The sequence below is a fragment of the Lithobates pipiens genome, unplaced genomic scaffold (assembly GCF_037356315.1).
Source record: "Lithobates pipiens isolate NorthernLeopardFrog02 unplaced genomic scaffold, aLitPip1_a1.2 Scaffold_19, whole genome shotgun sequence".
NCBI lineage: Eukaryota > Metazoa > Chordata > Amphibia > Anura > Ranidae > Lithobates > Lithobates pipiens.
Genome location: NW_027507764.1, coordinates 461,282,160 through 461,298,513, shown reverse-complemented (window position 1 = coordinate 461,298,513; position 16,354 = coordinate 461,282,160). Strand labels below are relative to the sequence as shown.

Genomic DNA, 16,354 nt, shown 5'->3' with positions numbered 1-16,354 from the left:
TTTTTTTTTAAACCTATTGTTGGCACCATAATGGCATTGTGTGCTGCTCTGTATCACCTGATGAGGATTTTTTTTTTTTTTTTACTCTGATTGCTTGGGTAGTGATCATCACTGTATAAGAAAATCTGTGTTTGGCATCCATTGATGATGCCATTGTTTACTTTTGTGATGGCTATTATTGGTCCTTTACCACGTGGACCCTGTGATCAATCACAGTACCCAATTGGTCATCGGTGACCCCAAGGCCGTGCACGAGGACCAGAAATAAAAGAATGATACTGTTCCCTCCTGGCATATGTGCAGTGGCTGGATGGGAGGTGGTTTAAAATCCTTTATAGGTTATCATTTTAGACTTGACAATGAATTATGGCTAGTCGTGAAACAGAAAATTCAGGATGCACTTGGCCGACACTGAAATTGACGACTTGGGGGAAATGAGATAGAAGCGCTCCTGCAGGCAAACTAACATACCTGTACAATGCCCTTTAAGAGGTGGGCACGCCCATGGCAAGCTTTGTGAGTCCGCGGGGATACCCGCGATTCTCTCAGAGGAACACTGGGGAGATGCTAATGTAAACAAGCATCTCTCCATTCTGCCTAGGGACAGTGTCACTGCTCTCTGCTCCCTGTGATAGGGAGCAGAGATCAGTGACGTGCCACACGTAGCCACGCGCCCAGGACACACTTAACACCTACACTGCCCCCTAGTGATTAATTCTTCCGGGGCTGAAGTGGTTAATTTGAATTAAAAATAAATATGAGTTTGTTGGCCATTATCTGCACCTTTTTTGAAGTGCAGATAATGCACTTGCTGCATTTTTGGTCGGCCCCTTCCCATTGAAAACGCAGCAGGAAAGCATCAAAAGTGCACCCCGTATTGATGTTTTTGAGGTTTGGCTCATGTGTGACGAAATTGCTGTTTACATATGTGCGTAGGACCTACACATGCATTTGTGTGTATGCGCTGGATGCGAGGTGAGGTATGGGAGTGCTTTTTACTTTTATTTCAATTTTTTTTGTTTTTCATTTATATTTTCATATAACTTTATTGCTATTGCAAGGTGGGTAAGAACCAGCATGAGCATGTGACGGGTACTCTCTCTATGGAGACATCAGCATCTATTGCATCCCTAATCTTTTCCTTTTCTGTTCTGTAGCCAAAATAGGTTGTCATCTGAACTAGTGTCCCCATTGGAATATTACCCTTCTATTGATGCTTTTTCACTTTTGATGATGGTAGTAAATAGGGTGAATCTCCCTAACAGACAACAATTAAAACTTGACAGGGGTTCTACTAGTGTTGCTTTCTGCAATAAATCACTTGGTGAAAAATTTGTCAGTACCGCAAATAACATACTTTCGGTATAACGCAACTATAGTTTGATGCTGTGCTTGCCCTTTAAAATACATACATGCCAACAAATGCCTATAGCCATGACCTTTGGAATTATTATATTTTATTTCTGTGTATACAAATACCCAGTACATAGAAATGTGGGTGATAAATTCACATCCCTGAATAAAGAAGACATAAAATGTCACGAGCAGTGCACAAAACTGACATCGGGAAGGTTAAAGAGTAGATTAGCAAATGCTTGCCTAGGTTAAATATGCCTCCTTCTCCTGATAATTTTATTCACAATTACTACTAATTTTCATATAATCTGCCTCAATGAATTTGCAGTTGTAGAACATATCAGAACAATGTCTGATGTTTGCATCTTTCCTGCAGCAAGACATTCCAAACATTAACTCCTTCAACCCTCATTGCTTGCCTGACTGCACTCCGCTTGGATGGAAGAAATGTTTGTGTAGGCCCCCCGGCAGTAAAGGGCTAATCTGGTTTCCAAAAAGAAACTAAACTTTAAAGACATTTATGTTATGTCAACTTGGGAACTCTTTGTCAGCAGAAACATAAAATGCCAAGTCTGACTTCAAGTCAAGCTTAAAGACATATTTATTTGACTTTTCCGAAGAACAGAAGTGACACCTTCCACAGTTCCATACAGAGATAACACTGAGTGCATCCGATGCTGAGCATAATCAAGAGCAGAGCACTTTGTCAATGCTGGTATTTATGCATGCTTCACACATTTTAATGTGTCCATATGAACTACATTAAAACTAGCAGCTTCAACTGTTGTTAAATAATTGAATTTTATGGCCTGTAAAGAAGGCTCTTCCCTCTGGTAACAGCTTTGATTTATGTTGCAAAGGCCAAACTTTTTCTTTATTACATTTTCCTCTCCATAGCATACGATAATCTACATGTTAAATAATTCAGCTCATGAAGAAATAGAACACCCGTCTCTGCTAGATCATCTGCCTTTAACAGGCTGAGGAAAATCTATTCCACTAATCTGTTCTTTCCAATTAGTATTCACTTAAGGTGATTAGGAACGTTTAATACAAGTTTAATTATCAGCTGTCCCTTAAAGCCACAAATGTCATTTGTTAGAACAAGAAGCCTGTCTGCTTTAGTGTATCACTTCAGTGTTTTGCCCATGTTGTTGAAGTTATTAGTGGTAAATTTCAGTCCTTTTATTTTATTGAAGGCAACCAATACTTGGGCTACTTTCACACTGATCCATTCTGATATCCCTGTTCTAAATTTATACCTTGCTTCCAGTCTGATGAAACTGTTACTGTGCAAGTAAGCTTCAGAAATTTCTAACAGGGCTACCAATTGGCAAGTAAAAATGGCCGCCACCAGCAGTAAAGGCCTTATGGGAGATGCAGTCGTTCAACACTCTATTCAAAACAAAGTCAGACAGCCAAACATTATATTTGAAAGTGCTTAACAGGGCAACCTTTGTTATCGGCAATAACAAAGCAACTTTAATAGAGCATGTTGACATTGTCAAATCCTGTTCTGCTTCTGATCACCAGAAATCATTGATGGTGTCATCAGGGGACTAGGTCTAGGAACAGTATAGCTGGCCAATTTGAAAAACTCCTTTTTAGATTAATCAAAACTATGCAATATGAAAACAAACCTAAACGGTCCATTGAGTTTGTATATAGTTAGGTATGCCTAGGTTGTTGCATTACATAGATATTGGTAGATCTGAAAAGTTCTATAATCAGATCACCAGAAATAGGTATCCACTCCTTTTGATTACCCTAGCTGTGATAGCTGTCATACCAGGTCCATGACCGAGTTGGACACTCTCATAACCACATGAGAGGCATGTTTTCCACAGATCTTGTTTGATTTATTGTCTTTAGCATTAGAAACCATTAATTATTAGTTCTGCTCTGAACGTCTATAAATACTAGAAAATTGCAGCCTGTGCACATGTGATTCACAAGCATACAAACAAAACTGTTAGATATTTTTTTACATTTTTAGAATTCATATTCTGCTCAGTAAGCAATTAAGAGTAATATGATTTATGTTTAATAATGTCTTTCCTTTGCTTACCCTTAAAGGAGAAGTCCAGCCTGAGCTCATTCGGCCAGGGCTTCTCCTACGGGTCACAGGAGTGCTATTCGTTTTACACTCCTGTGACCCATTTTCAGCAGAGAGCTGTCTGAATTCTGCTCTCTGATGTCGCCAAGATCAGTCCAGGCACGCGACATTTGACTCTGGAAGTCTGGGTCTGCCAAGTGCCTGCACTGATTGGCGCGCTGAGCTGTGGAGGGGCTGAGACTTCTATGAGCATGGAGGAGCAGAGCAGGAGAGCAACGGCAGCTCTCTGCTGGGGGATCTGTGAGAACCGAACCATTGGCGATGTTCAATGGCTCGGTTCTCTGTGAAGAGGCTACGGGAGACCGCATCGGACCAATGCTGCATCCACCTAGGTAAGTATAAATGGGCAAAAACCGGCAATCCCATACTACTTTTAAAATTTGCCCCGTAGGATGCTGTATCTATATGTTTATCTTTACAGGCATTCCCTGTACTCCAGTCATTGCTTTTATGTGCTGTCCAGAACTTACAAAATTAAAATTCAATTGGACAGATAACAGAGCAATTGACTCCAGTTGGCACTCAAAATTATTCCATCCTTTGATCTCTAGTAACTGAAATATTAAGATACCTTCTTAGTTACTGGGCTACTCCTAAGTGCCTAGGTTGACTAGTTTCTCTTGAGGTTACAGATGTCTTTGTATGATAAATTACCAATAATAGTACAATACAATAATTTGTAATCACCGTGTTTGGAAAAACCTTCCTTTTTGTTACATGTTTTTATGCTACCTACAAATTTAATAAATCTTTCTATACTTTATACATTCTTATTGTACGTGCCTTAAAGAGGAAGTAAACTCTCCCACTCCTTTAGTCCATTATAATAAGTAATTAGCAAACTATAGCCACTGTAATCCAGCCCAAATCGCATATTACTTACTGTTTAAAGAAACTAAAAAAATTGTTTCCAGGGGTTTGGCAGCGCCATCTTAAGTATTGTTTTCTGAGTCCACAGTGGAGTGTATTTCCACTCTTACATTGAGCACTTCCTCTCCAGTTAACCAAGCCTCCTTCTCAATCCAAGGTTTCTGTGGGAACTCTGCTTCCCTGTTCATAGCTGACTTGTTTTATTTCATAGTATTTACTTGTGCCGATTGTCTGTTTGCATTTGTCAGTCTGATCAGCTTTAGCTGATTGCAATAATGGCCAGGTTTACACTGCATGTGATATCACATGGTGTGTAGGCGGAAGCTCTGAATGATTCTGCAGGCTCCTGGATAACCAATAGACAAGCACAGAGAGAGTGCCGTAAATCAGGGGAGATCTGGGCATGCTCAGTGATGTCATTCTAAAGAACAAAAAGGATTACAATAATAATAATCAAGTAAGGAGATACCTACAAGCAGTGTTCATTAGGGGTTTTTATGCTGATTTTACATTGGACAAAGTTGTGGGTCCACCACCAGGGGTCTTTCTGCTTTTTTGTATGTTAAATAAGGGCAAGTTTCCCTCTGATATTCAGTAAAGGAATGCCACTGTTGTGCTTCTAGCATTTTGTGTATACATAGTAGTTTTATTTTATTTTTTATTTTTTTTATTTTTAACCTGCATCACACAAAATACGTATACCGTGATCAAACCGATATCTTAAATCCAAGTAGTTATAATTAGAGAATTGATCACTAGCACTCGGACATATGGTAGTTCAAAACAGTTTGTAGACCTATACTTTACCTGAACATAAGGGGGCTGCTTTCTTCCACAAGTTTTGATGACGGTTCTCAAAGCATGGAGAAATGACAGAGGTAGGTAATTATATTTGCAAGCTGCTTGATGTACTCCGGATATACTTTAAAAAAAAAAAAAAAAAAGCTTGTGTTTTAAAGATACAGTTTGAGACATATAGTCCTTTGAGCACAAATTGCAGAATATAGCTTTTTAACCATTATTTAACCACTTGAGACCCACAATACGTCTATTGACGTCATGGGGTTCCGGTGGTTATATCTAAATGATGCCTGAGTCCACAGACATCATTCAGATATTGCCGTTTTCATCCGGCGATTCCCTACACCATAAGAATGATCATAGCGGCTGTTCCGCCGCTTGATCGTTCTTACGGGCGGCGGGAGGGGACGCCCCCCCCTCCCGCCGCCCTCCGGTGCTTCTACCGACTCACCGTTTCCATCGGTGCGTCGGTCACAGGATCCGCCGGCCCCAGCATCTGATCATAGAGATTTCCGGTGGACTAGATCGTCCCCGGAGTCTCTATGATCGTTCGGAGGCCGGGCGCAATGTTATGACGTCACGCCCGGCCTCGGTATTCAAATTAACGGCGCCGATCTGGCTAGGAAGCCATGATCGTTTTTTTTTTTATTATTCTTCCCAGCCTAGAGGTGAGATATGGGGTCTTATTGACCCCATATTTCACTGTAAATAGGTCCGATGGTGCCATATTCCTATTACAAGGGATGTTTACATTCCTTGTAATAAGAATAAAAGTCATCAATTTTTTTTTTTTGTTTTTTTAAGTGTAAAACTAAAAAAATAAAATTAACAATAAAAAAAAAAAATTTAAGGCGACCCTGTCCCCGTGAGCTCGCACACAGAAGCGAACGTATACGTAAGTCCCGCCCACATATGAAAACGGCGTTCAAACCACACATGTGAGGTATCGCCGAGAACGTTAGAGCGAGAGCAATAATTCTAGCCCTAGACCTCCTCTGTAACCCAAAACATGTAACCAGTAAAAAATTTTAAAGCGTCGCCTATGGGGATTTTTAAATACCAAAGTTTGGCGCCATTCCACGAGCGCGTGCAATTTTGAAGTGTGACATGTTGGGTATCTATTTACTCGGCGTATCCTCCTCTTTCACATTATGCAAAAAAATTGGGCTAACTTTACTGTTTTTTTTTTTTTTTAAGCATGAAACTGTTTTTTTTCTGAAAAAAACGCGTTCGAAAAATTGCTGCGCAAATACCGTGCAAGATAAAAAGTTGCAATGACCGCCATTGTATTCTCTAGGGTCTTTGCTAAAAAAACATATATAATGTTTGGGAGTTCTATGTAATTTTCTAGCAAAAAAATTAGGAATTTTACATGTAGTAGAGAAATGTCAGAATTGGCCTGGGTCTGAAGTGGTTAATTGTATGTGGAATTTTAATCTGTAACAAAAAATAATTCAGTTGAGAAAAGTAAATTTAACCTGTAGCTGAATGACATTTGGTGCAAAAGTACCTGTGAATGATAAACACTTACCATTTTTTTATTTTTATTTTTTTATTGAATTTTTTTAAATGAAAGCTGCAAAAAAATTTGAAAATCACATTTGAACCTACATTGATGTGTTAAAACTTATATGATATGTTTTTAGTTTAAAGTAACTGCTCGAGTGACTCAAATTCTGACAAGAATTCTCGATTTGATCAAGTTTTGCATATGAAATCGCCTGGAGATTCGGCTTTTTGATAATGTATCGCTCTCTATTAGTTGTGCTGTATTTAAATAGTTGAAAAACTAAAACGGATCGTAAACTTCATGTGTACGGTGTAAATGTTTGTTCAGACGTTTTAACTTGTCTTTGTGACTTTCTGTCTTTACCTTGGTACAGGACTACCACACCAGGGGACACGCAGCTTCTTGCCACTGAAGTCTATGACCTTTTGCAGTCTTCCAGCACAGCAGATGGTGACTGCATGAATGAGATGAACTCACGGAGGCGGAAGGCTCAGTTCTTTCTTGGAGCCACAAATAAACGTGCCAAAACTGTGGTTTTACATATTGATGGCCTTGAGGATACGGTAAATATTGAGCTTGGCTGTTTAATACATGATCTCTTATATTTTGTGTGTTTATTATGCTTTCCAACACCTGTTTCAAGCAAACGTTAACATTTGTGAATTGGTAACTCTGTCCTGGAAACATTTCAGCTGTTCTGTAACTTCTAAAAAGTAGCCATCTGGGTTCACAAATGTGTGCCGAAATCACAATGCGATTTAGGCATGAGTTTCTTTGTGAATACCATTTCGGTTTCTGTAAGATTTCAGTCTCTCTCGCGCTCCCTTTCGCTCTCTCGCACTCTCTTTCGCTCTCTCCCCCCCCCCCTTAGATACACCTGTTTGCTTGGTAACACAAATTGGCTGATTAGCAATCGCATGGCAGCAACTCAATACATTTAGGCATCTAGACGTGGTGAAGATGACTTGTTTAAAGGGGTTTAAAGGTTTGTGTTTTTCACCTTAATGCATCCTATGCATTAAGGTGAAAAAAATCACCTGTCAGTGAACCTCGCTACTATTGTAAAGCAGGTTTCTGACCTACAGTGTGCATAAACGAGTAGATTTGTCAGAAAACCTTTACTTTCCTTTCAGAATCAACATTTTCTGTGGGATACTGTACTATAAAATACTCCCGCAAATGCAGACCATTGATTGCAACCAAGATTTTGTTTGTGCACACAAAGTATTTTTCGTAACAAATTCATTCAAGACCATGTTGCAAAAATGAATAAACCTCAATGAAAGTCTTAGCCCAGGTTTACACTGACACCATGAATGAAATTGTGCGAGTTCAGCTGAACACACACAATTTCATTCCCAACTTCGGGGGGCGATTTCAGAGACATCTGTTCGGGTTGCTGCACAGATGTCTCTGAAAATCTCACACCTAAGTACAGAGACTACTTTTTGGGAATCGGTGCGGTGTCGCACTGATTCGGACGGTGCCATTGCCGCCGATTTTTGCATTTGATTTGACATGTCAGATCGTATTCCAAATCTCTCCAATGTGAATCTAGGCTTAGGAGCAAAGCTAAATTTTAGACAGCAAAATCCTAAATAACAAGAATTCAGCTACAAGTGAGTCTAATTATTCATTAAATGGGTGTCCAGCAGCCAGTTTATTATTATGTTACTTAAAGAAAACCCCTTCCCATTTCATGCTTTCATATCAACACCTCGACAGGAGCGCCTTCTTTTTATAAAGCTTTATTGAGCTTCAATATAGTAAAAAAAAAAGTCACAAACCTTTAAATACAGTAACAAAAATACCCATTGATGACATACACGCAATATTTAAATATGTATAAACATCTCAAATGTTTTATACAAAGATATATAACCAAGGGACAATAAAGAGAGGGGAAAAAAAGTAAAAAAAAAAAAAAAAAACTTTTTATCCCTTTTTTTTCTTTTTTTTTTTTTTTTTCCCTTTCCTCTTTCTTCTCTCTCATGTTGCTCGAGTGCGTTCTCTATCTATATTTCTCTATTACTATCTACCGCATGATAGCCTGTTCTATACTGGTAAGTAGTATAGGAGTTAAAAAAGTACTAATACGACCCAGAGTAGACACCTAACCAGTCAGAGACAAAGCCCTAAACTAAACACATTGTTTTTTTTTTTTACGAAAGGCAAATCCACTTTCTCTTATATTCACCGACCGACACAGCTCCTCTCTGTAACTGCATGGGTTGTATAGCCTGCCATTAGGAGTAACTAGGCAAAATTGTTACACAATACACAGAACTTTAATCCTGCCTAATCTTGCCTAGCAAGGAGAATGAACTAGGAAACCCTGTGGGCCTTGGTCCATATTTTTACTGCAGGTTTGCTGCTTTTTGCGCAAGATGAGAGATCCTGAGATCTTCTTTCAACTGCCGGCTGGGTGACAGGCTGTTTAATGAAATCCTTGTAGTCTCCCCAGTCCGGACATCGAGCGTGAGCAGGCCGCAGCTGCGGCTCGGCAGGCCACGACATACCTCATGCTCCAGAGGTGGTCGGTGAGCTTCAATGCTCCGGGGTATACATATGACCGGGCTACTGACGTCTGGATCACAGTATACCGGGCCAGCAGCTTCCCTGTAACTGCACAGGCGTAGGTCTGTGATGGAATGTCTCCCAGCTCTTCAGGACTGGTAAGTACGGCTCTCCCTGCTTCGGTGGGGGGAGCAGCTTGGCATTCCCTGGGGGGTCGATTCGGCGGCCACCTCACCTCCTTATCTTCTCTTCCAAGTCCCTATCACCCCTCCCTTCCCCCTCTGAGGGGGATGTCTGCGGGCTGTGTGTGTGTGTATGTGTGTGCGTCGCTGTTTCTCACCTGTGGAGGCTTTGTGTAGTTGCTGTTCAGTCCTGGTCCAGGTCTGAGGGTCCCAAAAAAGCATTTTTTGTGGAGGTTGTCTGTCTGTCAGCAGGCAGCTCGTTTTTATTTTTGCTCTGTTCACTGCATGGTACCATTCTGGCGCGGCCATCTTGGATTTGGAAAAGCTATAGATTCCCCTGGGGAGCTTCAACAGCAATTTTCCTTTAGGATTCCTATTGATTACATTGGCAGCTATTTTGTGAAAGCCTGAATGCTTTCTTCACCGCTGGCCTCTTGTGACAGCCTGACATGTGCTTTCTTTTGTTAGTTCCCATATCCACTGTGTGTTGGACACTGGATGGCTCTGTGCTGAACACTGAAGCTGTTCTGCAGATCATTGCACCGCTGTTAGAGCTGTTGCTGCTGACAGTTTTTTCTCCTCTGCATCTGGGAACCTCCTAGGGACTGCAGGCACTATTGTTGGCATTCACAGAATGCCCCAGGGTGGTGAGTCTAGCGCTAAGTAACCCCCCCCCCCCCACACGGCAGCAGGAGGGTGGGACCTTCACTGTCCTGAGTCCCCTTGCAGGTGGCAGACGGGATAGGATCAGCATGGCTTCAGAAACTGGTGTTTCTTCCCCCGAAATCCACCTGACGGCTTTCCTTGACTCCTATGTTGCTAAGATGGAGGCGGCACGTGGCAGTAAAGGTGCACGTAAGGGGCCCCTGCCCCCTCCCCCCTCGTCCTCTGGGGAGAGCTCTGATGTAGACTCTGGTCCTGCTGTGGCTGGAGACCCCTGCTCTGACCTATCAGACGTGGCTGACCAGGACCGTTCGGACATTGAGGATGATTCCCCGTTCGGGTCCGGGTGCGACAAGGCACTTGTTGGAGCACTTATCACAGCTGTGCGTGATACCCTGAAGATTCAGGAGCCAGCGGATTCCTCTGTTGATGTACCGGTCCCTTTTGGGTCCCACAAGCCAGCACGTTCACCTAAGGTGTTCCCGTATTTGACTTATTTTGACAAATTCATCTACAGGGAATGGGGTCACCCGCAAAAGTGGTCGGCTCCTCAGGTCGTGGACCCCCCAGTATCTAGGTTAAAGTAACCACGATCCCCGGTTGAGGGGACTCCTGCATTCAAGGATCCCACGGACAGGAAAGCCAAAGCAGTGGCTTGTTCCTTGTTTACGGTTGCGGGGTCAGCCGTGCGACCTGTACTGGCATTCGCACTGGTGTCACAGACACTGACTGAGTGGCCAAAACTTTTGCACCACGAATTGGGAGAGCAGAATGCCTACCCTGTCTGCGTGGCGCTAGCAGACCAACTAGTGCATGGCCTTAAGTATGTTTGAGGCGACCCTGGATACTCTCCCTCTGCTATCCAGCCGTGGTGCCGAGGCGCCTTATTTGGCTGAAATGCTGGTCCGCTGACCAGGCATCCAAGAAAGCCCTGACGGATCTTCCCTTCCTTGGCGAATGGCTCTTTGGAGCCTTGTTGGATGACATTATTAAAAATGCCACGGGTGGTAAGAGTACACTACTCCCACAGGCCAGGAAGGCTAAGGAGCCACGCCGCAGGCAAGGGCCCTCCTTTTCCACTCACAAGTGGCTTTTTCGTCCACCCGGTGCTTCGGCAAAACGACCCCAGCCCGACAGGATGCCCACGGACGATCACAAGCGCCCCTGGAACCGCAAGCCTAACAAGCCTGCGAACAAAAGTGCTACCGCTGAAGGTTTGCGGGTGGGGGGGTCGTCTTCGGGAGTTTGCAGCCCGGTTATCAGACCAATGAGTCTGCGATCTGATTTCCGCAGGTTACAAGATAGTTTCTCTCTTGCCCGCCAAACACATTCTTCCCCCTCCAGCATACCCACGTCCCCTTGCCTAATGGCAGGCTAACAAACCCATTTAGTTACAGAGAGGAGCTGTGTCGGTCGGTGAATTACAGAGAAAAGGATTTTACGGTGAGTACAAAAATCCTATTTATGTAAATATCATGTGCCACTTATGGCATAAGTTCTGTAGCCCATTTTGTGTGCAAAGCCCTGCCCCTGTAGGGAGTACATGATCCTACTTCTGGCTCTAGTCACCATCTTGAGCACATTGCTCTACTGCAGATGAGCACATCAGAGCTCCAGATTGTGGCACAGGTTTCCGTTACAGTCTTCACCAGGTTATCCAGCAGCCTCCAGTCAGTGGATACAGGTCGGCCACCCCTTATGCACTGATAAAAGTTTGATCTTCCTGGGGATCTCTTAATGCTGATGGTTGACATCAGAAAGGCAGTGGGAGGAGGGGGCAGGCCAGCACACAGCTCACATGGCCATGATGAGGTTATTCACACCTTAGAATGTCCCCTTCTCTCCTTGTGTACCTCTCATTCCTCCTTTTTAAATAGGAATTTGCTGCCTCTATGGCAGATCTAAATGGGAAATATATATTCACTAATCAAGGCTACATGGTACACAAGGCATAAGCGCTTCCAGTTGGCATGCCTCCTAAGTCATTGACTGATTCATCCATGACAGCAGCGTTGCATCTCAATGAAGATCAAGAGGGGAAGGAAGAAATGGACAGTGACTCAGAGGACACCTCCTGTGAGGATGGGCGATTGCCCTCTACCTCTCCCAGACTGAGGGAAGTTAAGGTTTTTTTTTTATGGATAAGTTGCATTTTTGTTTGTAGCTAGAAGCATCTCCATCCGCTTGACCTAAAGCATATGTGACCCCAGCTTTTCTTATTCTTGATATACTGTTCGTCTTTTGTACTTGTATGAAAAAATATCCTGTTTGCATTTCTTTATGTGAAATTCCTGGTAATGGTGATCCAGACAGTCCCCCTGCTTTCCTTTTTCAAACTGCTCTATAAACAAAAATTTTGAAAAAAAAAACAGTATTTTTTACTTTATGCTATAAAACATACCAAATTTTTTTGTAAAAAAAATAAATAAAATAATTCCCAGTAAGCGAGTAAGCGTACATTGATTGGTTTTGCAACAGTTATAGCATCTACAAACTATGGTATACATTTATGGCATCTTTATTTTTACTAGTAATGGTGGTGAGCCGTGATTTTTAGCGGGACTGTGGCATTGCGGTAGACAAATCGGACACCTGACAGACACTTTTTTGGGGACCAGTAACACCAATACAATGATCAATGGGGCGTTTGAGAAACCCAGAGGTGATTAAATACCACCAAAAGAAAGCTCTATTTGTGTGGCAAAAAAGGACAAAAATTTCAAATAGGTCCAGTGTTGCATGACTGAGTAATTGTCATTCAAAATGTGAGAGTACCGAAAGCTGAAAATTGGTCTGGTTATTAAGGGGGTTTAAGTGCCCAGTGGTCAAGTGGTTAAGCACATTGTGTTTGTCTATTCTTGTGGCTTAAGCCCTACTACATATTAGGCGTTTTTTTTTTCCTTGGACTGAACAAAAAAAACCTGACCACTGTGCTATTGTGTTCTGACAGTGGGACCGCTCCCCGCCAGAATACATTGGCCACCACTCGCAGCTATTGCTGATCGGATGCCAGTCGGCTGCTGATTTTCAAGCATGCTTGAACAGCAGTCGGTTGGGAGATCAGCTTCGGTCAGACAGGCAGCTGTACACAAGGGTCGAAAGTCGGGCAGTTTCTACTGTAATGGCTGATTTCGCCTGATAGTCGGCCTGTGTGTACCTGGCATTCGATGAAGATCAAATCACATTTAATGGCAAATTACTGCAGAAAACAAGTTAATTCCAGGGGGTTTGCATACTTTTTATTGCCATTGTATACGGTGGTTTAATCTAAGATTGTATTCACTTAATACATTCCTCAGCACTAGACATAATGAAGCAAGGAAAATGTTCATGGTTGGTGTGCTTTTGAAAGAAAGTGGGTTGTCTGGCTTCAAAGTAACAAGAGTGAGTGGCGTGCACAAAGCTTGTGATGTGCCGATTTGCTGAAGGGTTGCAACATCTGCTTTGATGCGTTCCGTCAGCATGCATGCAAGGTGTCTGATAAACAGAACTAAACGCTAACTGCTTAGCAATGAGCACTTCAGTCAATCAAAGCTTAACCAAGGGGAAATGCTTTTCTAATCATATGGAGCAAACAACTCCTGGCTTTTCAGCAATGTTTTATGATTTACAGTTCATTTTATCCATTTGGATTTATTAATTTTAACATGTAAGCATTGTACCTTTCTAGTCACCAGTAGTGAATACATGCCAAGGTTGTCCTCTGTTTAACCAAGCATAGGTTTCTTTGACTTAACAGCTTTGCTGTTGGGGCAGTAACTGTATTGAAAACAAACAACAGCGCAATTACCATTTCAGCAGATCTGTTAATGTATATATTTAAACGTTTAAGGGTGTTGTCTGCATTCCTAAAGTTTACAATTGAGTTGCAAATGTAAATCGGTCCTTGTTAAAAGAAAAAAAAAATATGCCAAGGTTTGTTAAATTGTTGTTTACCGATCCCGAGAGACATGCAGAGCTCCTTTATCACGGTAATCCCCAAACCAGGGAAGGACCCCGCCATGTGTGCCAGCTACAGGCCGATGGCCCTGCTGAACTCGGACCTTAAAATATTTACTGAACTCGTGTCCACTCGCTTGAATAAAGTCCTCCCGTCCCTAATCCCCAAAGACCAGGTAGGCTTTGTCCCCCTAAGCCAGGCAGGGGACAACACCAGGAAGATAATTGACCTGGTGGAGGTAGTGAATAGGGAGGGCGACCGGGCTCTGCTATTGGGTTTAGACAGGGAGAAGGCGTTTGATCGTCTGGGGTGGCCCTTCCTTTTCGCCACGCTACACCACATAGGGATCAGGGGACCCTTCTTCAGGGCTACCCAACATCTGTACTCTCACCCCACCTCCCAGGTCAAGACTCCCTTTGCCCTCTCTGCCCCACTACCAGTAATGAATGGCACTAGACAGGGGTGTCCGCTATCGCCCCTGCTTTTTGCACTTTGTGTCGAGCCTCTGGCAGCCACAATCCGGAAAAACCCAGACATTAAAGGCATAATGGTGAGGGACAGAGTTTAAAATTTCCCTGTTTGCGGACGACATTATTCTCTCGCTAACACAACCTAGAACATCCCTCCCTATTCTTCACTCAGAACTGGAACGCGTTGGGGCTTTATCGGGCTATAAAATACTTCTAAGTCGGAAGCCCTCCCCATTAACATTCCTGTAGGGGAGGTAGCACATCTTTCAACCAATTTCCCTTATAGTTGGAGAACAAAGGCACTAAAATACCTGGGAATATCACCCTGCAGTATTCCACCCTGTATCAAGAAAACTCCCCCAATCCCCCCCCCCCCCCCCCCCCCCCTCCAACAGTGAAAAAAACACCATATCTCATTGCTTGGGAGGATCGCGTCCGTAAAGATGACAATCCTCCCGAAACTACTATACCTCTTCCAGACCCTACCCATACCAGTCCCCTATGGCCAACTAAATCAACTACAAGCTGACTTGCTGAACTACACCTGGAACTACAGGAGGCATAGGATCCCACGTTCTGTATTGCAGGCAGTCCGCCTGGATGGTGGCCTGGCCTTTACTACCCTCATTAAGTACTATCAGGCAGCACAACTGAGGGCGATAACTTCTTGGTTCACACTCCGTTCATATAATAAATGGACCGAGATAGAGAAGTTATGGCTAGCCCCAGTACATCCCAACAACTTATTGTGGAATAAGGGAGTGCTGTATGCTAGTGTTAAAGAAGTAGAGATAATGGAGAAGATGACCGCACGGATGCAGGACCGCCTGGACGCGCACAACCTGGTTTGGGAACTATGGCACCGCCGGGCAGAACCTACCAGTCCCGAATTGGGTACTGGTTGAGATTGGCTGAGCCTTCCTTCTCCCTCCCCCCATCCCCCCCCCTTTTTCTTTTCCCGCCTTCATTGGGTGCCCGTTAAGGACCTATGTACCCACCCACTACACCAGCTGGATGGTCTGTTTAACAGCCTTTGCATTAGTTGTTTATATAACCTGATTTGAACAGCCTTGAGTAGTATACAATAAAACATGGAAAGCAGATAGATAATGCGCATGAACTTGGGACACTTGCATAGCCATGTAATTTCAAGGTGAAAGGTTTTTTTTTCTTTGTATGCTTGGTAGACAGACCATTGCACTTCAACTGTATGTGAAATATCTTTCAATAAACAGTTATTGATAAAAAAAAAAAATTGTTGGTTACCAGAGCTGGGGGTTTTCAGCTGCCTTTTGGAAGAGTAAATATGAATGGAAATTGTAATCAAACGTAAAAATCCAATAGATTGATGTTGGAAAACATTACAAGAAATCCACTACTGCTGTTGTGGAGAATACTCTGTTTTGGATTTCACTTCCTAAGTGGTCACAAGGACTAATGGGGTGCACCACCCCAGTGAGGACACAAATAGCAATAAAAATCTCATGGGATTCTAACTCCTCACCATATTCCAATCGTTATGACTTTAGATGCACTTAAAGTGATGAGCTTTATATAGGAATTACTTTTTTATTTCGTATTTACTTTTTTTTTTTCCCCCTCCCCAGTCTCGAAGGAGTCTTTGTGAAGATGCCCTTTTAAAAATCAAAGGTGTGATTAGTTTTACATTTCAAATGGCAGTTCAAAGATGTGTGGTTCGAATTCGGTCAGATTTAAAAGCTGAGGTAAGTGACTACCTAAAATTCCTATGTAGTAATAAATATTGTTTTTCTAAGTGTGTTTTATAGGAGGCACAGTAGATCAAATTTTTGTGGAAAAAATGTGTTCTTGAAGGAACTTTTTAAACTAAAACCCAAAAGTGGAACTTCTGCTTTAAGGACTCCTTGCCCCTTACATGCCAGATTTGGCATGTCTTTTTTTTTTTTTTTT

At 42.6% G+C, this 16,354-nt stretch overlaps 1 protein-coding gene across 3 annotated transcripts in view; it reads left to right on the top strand.

The window, feature by feature from the left end:
• ARMC1 (armadillo repeat containing 1) overlaps positions 1-16,354 on the top strand; it is a 62,689-nt gene that overhangs the window by 29,059 nt on the left and 17,276 nt on the right. For all 3 annotated transcript variants that reach the window (XM_077492789.1, XM_077492790.1, XM_077492788.1), the window contains exons 4-5: positions 7,027-7,216; positions 16,033-16,149. In XM_077492789.1, coding sequence (XP_077348915.1) covers positions 7,027-7,216; positions 16,033-16,149 — 307 coding nt within the window. The remainder of the gene's footprint in view (positions 1-7,026; positions 7,217-16,032; positions 16,150-16,354) is intronic.